Genomic DNA, 9,455 nt, shown 5'->3' on the forward strand with positions numbered 1-9,455 from the left:
AAAGGTTACGAAGCTTAGCAAAGCTTACGAAGCTTAGCAAAGGTTAACGAAATTTTCCATGCGCGGATCTGTATAAACACATATAAATGAGTAGGAAAATCCTTAGTGAGCTCGCTAAGGCCTCTAAGCTCGCTAAGGTGCGCGGAGAAGCTCACGTAAGCTAGCTAAGGTCCCTAAGCTTAGGTAAGGTCTCGACGCTCGCCAAGGTGCGCGGAGAAGCTTACGTAAGCTCGGTAACCTAAATTGAAGTGGGACACAACTTTCGCATCTGAGTTTAACATTTTTCTTCCTTGGAATCCATCTGGGATAAAAATTGAAGTGGGACAAAACTTTTGCCTCCGACTATAAAATATTTTCGGTCATGGAAAAGCAGTTTCCGGCAACATCCACATACAAATTCCTTGGAGAACTCCTGGGATTATTTGAAATATCATCTGGGATGGAAATTGAAGTGGGACAAGCCTTTCGCATTTGAGTTTAACGTTTTTTCTTCCTTGGAATCCATCTGGGATAGAAATTGAAGTGGGACAAAACTTTCGCCTCCGACTATTTTCGGTCATGGAAAAGCAGTTTCCGGCAACATCCACATACAAATTCCTTGGAGAACTCCTGGGATTATTTGAAATATCATCTGGGATGGAAATTAAAGTGGGACAAGACTTTCGCATTTGAGTTTAACAATTTTTCTTCCTCGGAATCCATCTGGGATGGAAATTGAAGTGGGACAAGACTTTCGCATTTGAGTTTAACATTTTTCTTCCTTGGAATCCATCTGGGATGGAAATTGAAGTGGGACAAAACTTTCGCATCTGAGCTTAACATTTTTCTTCCTTGGAATCCATCGGGGATGGAAATTGAGGTGGGACAAAACTTTCGCATCTGCGTTTAACATTTTTTTCTTCCTTGGAATCCTTCTGGGATGGAAATTGAAGAGGGACAAAACTTTCGCATCTGAGTTCAACATTTTTTTCTTCCTTGGAATCCATCTGGGATGGAATCTTGATATGCGAATATTTATTCGATATGCTGATTCATGAACAAATCTTCTACATGTCTGACATATAACTTGTTGTATTCGGGCCGAGAGGCCGAAGTGATTGAGCCCTCTCCCCTCTCTAGTATTTAAGGAATCGGCAGATGGAATAAAAACACTTCGTTTTCCCGAGCCTCACAATAGTGGTAACACACGTAGACCTCGATATCCAACAGTGGCGCAGTCGACAGTTCAGAATTTGTGCGGCGAAATTCCGAGGAAATGGAGAAAGGTCTACAGGAGATCCTTGACTCGATGTCGAATGCGATCAAACTCCTAGCAGAGAACCAAGCGGCTAAAGAGACAAGCAACTCTTCGGCACTGCAGAACGCCACCTCACTCTTAGGCACCTTTGACTACAGACCGGAAGCCGACCAGACATTCCAGAGATGGTTCGCTCGACATCAAACCATCCTCGAAGAATCAACGTCTTCCGATAAGTTGAGGGTTCAGCTTTTACTGAAAGCTCTAGGATCCAGTGAATATGGGCGGCTACGCAACAGACTTTCTCCTTTGGCACCGGAAGCCAAATCATATCCAGAATTGGTTAGAGCGTGTGAGGAGTCTTTCGGACCCACGAAGTCACTCTTCCGCCGACGTTACGAGACCCTTGGAGGACGGGCTCCCCCTGGCACCTCAGCGGAAGATATCATGGATTGGGCAAACATCAAGGGCGACGAGTTCGAGCTATCGAACCTAAAAGCCGATACATTCAAGCTATTTTTAGCTCTGATTTATGCCTCCGATTCGTCGTTCAAAAACTTCCGCGCAGTGATTCTCAAGACTCTCGAAGACAAACCAGAACAATCTCTCTCTGACGTTCGCGAGGTTTTGAGACGCTTTGAAATCCGCACGCAGGATTCTGCGTTGGATGCGGAAGTGTCCCATACGAACGTGAACCGAATCACGCATACCCAAAGTTCCGACAGGAGCAGATCAGGTCCTACGAGTGCCAGCTGTCGGAGCTGTGGGGGCCCACATAAAAGGCAAAACTAGTCGTTTCGCTAGCGCGAGATGTAACGACCTGTAAAAAGAAAGGGACACATCGAAAAAGTATGCTTCTCCAGGACGTCACAAGGAAAGCCTACAGTCAAGTCGAATGTCGTACAATTAGCAACAGCCTCGACACCCGCACAACCTTATCGGGCATATGCAACGATACAAGTAAACGGTGTCCCAATCAAATTCCGCATCGACACAGGAGCGGATTTGACCTCAATCGGCAAGTCCGTCTGGAAACAATTGGGTTCCCCTAAATTATCGCCCTTGAGGACTTCTTGTACAACAGCTGATGAACAACCCCTGAAGGTTCTTGGAGTCTTCATCGCGTCCTTCTCGCTGACAGAGTCTACGGGCATGACAGACAAGGTTCTGGTCCTCAATTCCGGGAACGCCGTATTACTGGGCGGTCGTGTGATTTTCGGCTTGGGCTTGATGACGCCCTCTCCAGCAGTGCAGATCGCGACAGTCGGAAGTCGAGATGTCGACTCACAAGGAGTGAAAGCACTGTTTCCGAAACTTTTCCAAGAAGGTCTTGGTCGTTGTTCAAAGCTCACCGTCGAGCTCAAAACTAAAGAGGGAGCGCGACCTGTCCACATTCGAGCGAGGCCGATTGCCATACCCATAAGGGAAGCGGTTGACAAGGAATTAGATCGACTTCTAGAGAACGAAACTCTGTCCCCCGTGGAAACGTCAGAGTGGGCATCGCCCATCGTCGTTGTTCGGAAAGCCAACGGAAACATCGCATGTCGTGCGGACTATTCAACGGGGCTCAACGACGCCCTGTGTGATGTTTAGCCCACCCGATTCCAGACATGGAAAGCATCATGGCGAGTTTCTCTGGCAACCGGGTCTTCACCCAGTTAGATCTATCCGATGCGTACTTGCAGTTAGTACTCAACCCGTCGTGCAGAAACCTGACGACCGCCAATACCCACCGAGGGCTCTTCCAGTACAATCGCCTAGTTTTCGGGTTGAAAACTGCTCCAGCGATCTTTCAAAGAGCCATGGATCAAACACTTGCAGGCCTCGATGGTGTTCTTGTGTATTTAGACGACATACTGGTGATGGGGTCATCACAAACGGAACACGACGGAAGACTTCTCAAGGTTCTGTCCCGCCTGCAAGAATGGGGGTTTCGTCTCGGTCTCGCGAAATGTCATTTCAATGCTCCGAGCGTCAAGTATCTGGGCGTAATCGTGGACAAAGACGGTATCCGGGCAGATCCGCAGAAAATCCAAGCGATCCGAAATCTCCGGCGTCCGGAGAACATTTCGGAAGTCCGATCTCTTCTGGGACTCATCAATTACTATGGTCGGTTCGTCGACCGTCTACATCGCTACAAAGCCGTTTTCGAAGCACTACTACGCAAAGACACCAAATTCCTTTGGTCTCCGGCACATGATCAGGCATTCGAAAAGGTGAAAGATGTTCTCTCTGGGCCTCTAGTGCTGGCGCATTATGACCCGCGACAAAAGTTAATAGTGGCGGCGGACGCATGTGAAACCGGAATCGGGGGTGTGCTTCTGCAACGGTATGCGGACTCCTCTACGAAAGCTGTCTTCCACATCTCGAAGTCTCTCAACCCTGCACAACGAAATTACAGTCAGATAGAGAAGGAAGCGTTGGCACTGATCACGACCGTGGAACGTTTGAGAAAATTCATCTGGGGGCGACGGTTTGTACTCCAAACCGATCACCGCCCTCTGCTGGCATTGTTCCGTACATCGCAGACGAAAGGCTTGAGTGACCGAACTGCTGCCAGGCTCCGTCGGTGGGCGCTACGCCTGGTGGGATACGATTTCGACATTGAGTACATTCGTACCGCGGACTTCGGCCACGCAGATGCCCTATCGCGACTTATCCAGCAAGCAAGGAAAGATGCAGCTGATCCGGAAATGGATGAAGTGATTGCGAATGTCAACGCACAAGAGCTGGAAATCTTGAGTTTGACATCGGACGCCCGATTTTTCACTCACACCGGGGAGAAAATTCGCGAGGCAACGAGGAAAGACCCTCTGCTCCGGCAGGTTTCTCAGAGATTACTGCAGGGTTGGAACAAGTCTGACAGCAAGGATCCGAACCTGCGACCCTTCGCACAACAAGCGGACTCCCTGTGCGACGTGGAGGGCATCTTACTGGTGGACGAGAGAGTCGTCGTCCCATCGAGTCTTCGCACCACGGTGCTCAAGCAGCTCCATCAAGGACATCCCGGAATCGTTCGAATGAAGGCTCTGGGTCGCATGTATTTCTACTGGCCCGGGATGTCGGTAGAAATCGAACGACTGGTTCGGAGTTGCCCGCACTGTGCGCAGAACGCTTCAAGTCCGGTGAAGGTTCCGTTGGCCCCATGGCCTGATCCCGAGAAGGCTTGGGTGCGCGTACATCTGGACTTCGCGGAACCACGGAAAGGCAAAGCGTTTTTAGTGATCGTAGATGCGTTTTCCAAGTTCGTCGATGCTACGTGGATGTCACCCGCTTCAAGCTTCGAGGTGGTTAAGTATCTCAAAACGCTCTTCCGTCTCATGGGTCCTCCAGAAACAATGGTGACGGACAATGGATGTCAGTTCACGTCACGGGAATTTGCAAGCCTATGTCAATCCTTTAACATCGTCCATTTGCGTTGTGCACCACGGATGCCACAAAGTAATGGCCAGGCGGAACGGATGGTTCACACGTTGAAAAACTCCCTCCAAGACCAGGATCCGGAAGCTCTGGATCGGGCGGTTGCGGCGTACAACTACACGCCTTGTCAAACTCTGGGAGGCAAAGCTCCGTCGGAGGTGTTTTTCGGACGCAGGGTGCGGACCCACTTCAGTGTGTTCCGTTCAGGTACCTCAAACCTTCCGGCTGCTAGTGCGAAGTTCAAGCATCAGTTCGACGACCACCACGGAACGTGCGCGCGGCAGTTTTCGGAAGGTGAAGAAGTTGTGATCGAACTCCATAACGGGCGAAGAGTGCCTGCAATCTTCACAGAGTACCTCGGTTCGTCAATGGCGAAGCTCAAGGTCGACGACGCGGACCATGTCCGTCACCTCAACCAAATTTGGCGGCGGAAAATAGACTCGCGTAAAGCGCTGGGGGAGGAGGTGCTGCAAGAGCATTTCATCGAGGAGCTCCTGACAAATGCTTCCGATCGAGACAAGATTGCAGCCCGGTAGCGACCGAATCCTCGTCCCAGTCCGTAGCTGAATCGAGTCTTTCTCCTGTCTCTTCTACGGAGTTCGCTGGCCCCTCTGACGAGGGTGAAAGTTCTGCTTCTCAGGAACCCAGTGAGGACTCAAGTGACGGTCGGCGCAAGCAGCCGGCGAGGGCTGCCAAGGACAGGGTCCTGTCCGGCTTCAGTCGATTCTTTGGGGCCTCGACTTGAAGGGAAGGAATGTTGTATTCGGGCCGAGAGGCCGAAGTGATTGAGCCCTCTCCCCTCTCTAGTATTTAAGGAATCGGCAGATGGAATAAAAACACTTCGTTTTCCCGAGCCTCACAATAGTGGTAACACACGTAGACCTCGATATCCAACATAACTCAAAACTGAATGTCGGCCGCCCAGACATGGTCATAAACATCTTATTGGCGTGATATTTCTTCCAGTGTTTATGATAACTCGCGAAAGCTTTCTTCGGTGAATTCGTCTTAACTAAGTGATATGCTCGTTTCCCAGTTCTGAGCGGACAGAGAACACAGCTATAATCGTAGACCTTTTCAGCGTCCCGACCTTCCATTTCAACGCAGAATCTGACTCCTTGTAGAGGGGAACGTAAATCAGCAATGTTCCCTGAATGGTTCAATGCACCTTCGATATCGACTAAGTACCGCTTTCCAAACACCAGGAATCCCAATTCGAGGTCGTTTACATTACAGTTTCGATATTTTTCGGAAAATTCGTGAGAGAACATGATCTGGCTACGGGTTGAAGTAGAGGGTAGACTGATGACCATCGTTCGGCATCGTTCCAATTGGTCTAGATATTCTCCCATCAAATTACGTACCGCATCAGGCGAGGGCGAATGAACGCTGTAAACATTACCATCCGGAGTACATTTGAGGTCGAGACTATGAGCTTCCAATAAGAATTCAGTTGGAGGGTCTGGCTCAGGTCGTGAAGCTGGTTCAGACAATTCTTCGTTATCGTGATCGGATCGTAATACAAACAACGTTTCCGTCGTTGGGGTAGGTGGATCCATCAGATTCACAGATACAGATTCACGCAGAAATGGATCGTGATGCGCAAGATCACGAGTTGCGCCGAAACCACCAACGAGATTCACGAGAGCTGATGACTGCGAAGGGGTGTTCATTACAGCAAATTGTTGCATCGTTTTTGTCATAGTTATTCGACGCTCTGAATTATTTTGATCGAGTGCACAGAACTTCATTATTGTGCAAAGATATTGGGTATATACGGTATAGTCGATCGAGTCCCGTAAGTCATCTTGCCTAGCAGAAGATTCTGATAATATTAGGAATTTTTCTTCTGCTATTTTGATCAGACCGAATACAATCTTGTTCCAAAACGATTCCTTATCGATGGGATTCGCTAAGACATCAATGTACCGAGCTTGTTGAAAAAAGTTTTCGGTCCTTCTGCATGTGAACCGTAGGATCGGAGGAGGATGAATTTCATTGGAATCTTCATCAACTATCGAGATGTTCAAACCTCCATTCGATCTCCAGAAACCATAAATTGTCTCTATAAACGAGTAATTAGTGATCAATGTTCTTCCAAGGTCACTGATATGAATGCTGATTTTGTTGCGGAGCTCGCCGTTGGTTGGAACTGACCCCGGGGGTGATATTCCGCTTTCGACGCCATCCAGAGCCGATTCGTTCATAGGCAACACACGGACGTTGTTCAAATTGGAAAGAAGAATTAGCAATCTCATCGATAATGCATAATCGATCAGGTCTCCCCAATAGTCTGAAGAGCGACTTCGAAAATTTCCGAGAGCCTGTCGATGTTCGAGTTCACGTTTCCGTATTGTGAATACTTCCTTCATTCGCTGTTTTGTCTCATTGCTAACCCCCTTTTTCAACTTCCACTCTCGACCGCACATCCAAAGAGCAAGCTTTGATTTCCCCACGACGAACTGTCGAGACGCATCGTAAACATCTTTCAGCAACCAATAAAGTTCCTGGTGGCATGGTAGTACAGGAGGTATTTCATTTCGCAGCCTACGTAGAGCAAACATATTGAGCAACATTGTTCTTGTCGCCATTCATTCGCTAGCGATGTGAATGAGTCACCATTATCAAGAATCGACGAGATGCACTGCCAGATGCAGTTCGCTCTGTTGAAGACGTGTCTCACCGTCGCGTAACGGAGCGTTTCGAAACATGCTTCTTGTGATGTTACCAACATGTTTAAAATGAATCGTTGGCGTTTCTCGGTGAGCGTTGACAAGAACACTGTAGATCGGGCAGGCTCGCCGTCACGCCCAGCTACCGATTTCTTGATAGTATTGACGAACACTTGTAGGATAACCGTAATGAATTACATGCCGAACATTTTCTTTGTCGAAACCCATGGCGAGCGCCGACGTCGTCAGAATGATACGGATCTCATCTCGGATGAACGCGGTTAGGTTTCTCTTTCTAGTGTCATGAGGCAAGCTAGAATAGTATACGACGTGCGGTATCCTGAGGAGGGTGAGTTCGGCACTCGTTTTTTCAACGTCCTTGGCGTATCGAAAATACACCATCGTCGATTCCTCCAGACCTATGCAATCGAGGAGATCGCGCTCATTGTTTGCTGCATTTTTTACGTGAATGTAAATGTTATCACGGATACAGGGCGTTCTGAGCTGCATAAAGTCGTGGGGGGATCGTAGTCTTCTCCGAATATCCTCTATTTCCTCTGTTGTTATTGAAGCAGACAGAAACAGATTTGGGCAGTTAGAGAGCGAGCTCCCTATGATATCGAAGATGTTGTTGTAGCTTGGCCGAAAGAATTTCCAGTCTGTGATAACGTGAGCCTCATCGACCGCCACTAGACCCAAACCGCATTCACGGTCAATGGCGATGAAGCGATCGATACTCTCCGTTAAATACTCAGGAGACACGAAAAGGAGATGGGGTTGCCTCGTTTCGCATCTGAAGAGGATATCCCCATTGCTCACCTCGCTGCCGTTATCCGGACCGATATATGCTGCGTTGACGCCGAACTTCTCGCTCCACTTCCGTGCTTGATCCAGACAGAGAGCCCGGAGTGGAGAAATCACCACCACCGTAGCTTTTAAATATTCATGTACGAAAGCGTATATGAGCGATTTTCCTCCTCCAGTCGGCATAACTGCGACTACGTTTTTCCTTTCGAGTATCAGCTCAATCGCACGCATTTGATGTCCTCGGAAACTGTCGATTCCGGGAAACCGGTTCCTCAGAAATTCTTGTAGATGACTCATGTTGTAGGAATTTTTGAACGATGCAAAATTGATCGAAGAAACTGAGCGTTCTCTCGCGTGAGATACTAGGTCAAAAAGGAGTCAATATTTGTGAACAATGAGCTGGTCAAAATATAGATAGATAGATAGATAGATAGATAGATAGATAGATAGATAGATAGATAGATAGATAGATAGATAAATCGTTTATTTATCCGAAACTTGGCATTCGACAGATGGTAGATATGATCTATCATCCGCACAGAAGATCGAGCTCTCCTAACGTTCTAGGGCAGTATTCAATGCCCGAAACGAGCCTAGCGTTCCCCCTCTGTACTTCTACAGCGACGCGCTGTCTTATGTACATCGCAGCTCGGCGATCGCCACCGCGGGCCACTATACGGCGTCCGATTTCTTTTGTCAACTTCAGAGCGTCCGAGCCCCACACGCCGGTGGATTCAATGACAAAAGGGACGAAAGTGTAAGTTTCGAGGAATTCCCGATACTTGGTCCTTTTCTCTTGTTCGGCTTTGGCCGCCACCGCCCGCGCTGATCTGGCTATCTGTCTATTACTCGGTGCAAACGAATCTCTGATTGTCACATCCCAGATGAGTTGTTGGCCTCGAGACCATGGTTCATGTGAAATGCCGTCGGGCCTCAACATGTCGTTTGTTGATAGGTTTCTGGGCTCTTTCGTGCTTGTTGTTCCGGACTGCCTTAAAGCTCTTGCTACCAGATCGTTGATTGCAGCGTGCCGAGACATTCTCCCGGATGCAAGGGACACACAACTCAAGCGGTGGAGTCCGTAGCGGTCCGCTACGTTCCCGCAGGCGCAAGTCACTTCTTCCATCAGGGGCAAACCCAATCGGAGTTTCGCTGCGAGTATGAAATCCCTATCTTCCAGGAGGGTGCCGATGTTCATGCTGGGCATTGTTTGAAGCCACCAGCCCGATTCCGGGACCGAAGCGTTGCAAAGTCTGATCGTATCGGTTTCGGAGTGGGAAAATCTCTGGCGTAAAGACGATATGATCGTATCACTGGCG

General features: G+C 48.6%; 2 protein-coding genes and 1 pseudogene across 2 annotated transcripts; 2 read left to right on the plus strand and 1 right to left on the minus strand.

Annotated features, from left to right (window-relative positions):
• Window positions 1-1,255: 1,255 nt before the first annotated feature.
• Window positions 1,256-2,029, plus strand: LOC100905561 (uncharacterized). Its single transcript, XM_003739174.1, has one exon. It carries the CDS (start codon window positions 1,256-1,258, stop codon window positions 2,027-2,029), a length of 774 nt encoding a protein of 257 aa, XP_003739222.1.
• A 360-nt stretch (window positions 2,030-2,389) lies between these two features.
• LOC100905707 (uncharacterized protein K02A2.6-like) lies at window positions 2,390-5,193 on the plus strand (annotated as a pseudogene).
• A 1,952-nt stretch (window positions 5,194-7,145) lies between these two features.
• On the minus strand, window positions 7,146-8,433 carry LOC100905851 (probable ATP-dependent DNA helicase RecQ). Its single transcript, XM_003739176.2, is given in 2 exon segments — window positions 7,146-7,473; window positions 7,475-8,433. Coding segments are annotated over 2 exon segments (1,287 nt in total).
• Between the last annotated feature and the right edge of the window lie 1,022 nt (window positions 8,434-9,455).

This window comes from Galendromus occidentalis, unplaced genomic scaffold (genome assembly GCF_000255335.2).
Source record: "Galendromus occidentalis unplaced genomic scaffold, Mocc_1.1 scf7180000076426, whole genome shotgun sequence".
Classification (NCBI taxonomy): domain Eukaryota; kingdom Metazoa; phylum Arthropoda; class Arachnida; order Mesostigmata; family Phytoseiidae; genus Galendromus; species Galendromus occidentalis.

What these genes read in the sequence shown, in the direction of transcription:
- LOC100905561 (XM_003739174.1), top strand. Translation starts at nt 1,256, where the DNA reads ATGGAGAAAGGTCTACAGGAGATCCTTGACTCGATGTCGAATGCGATC.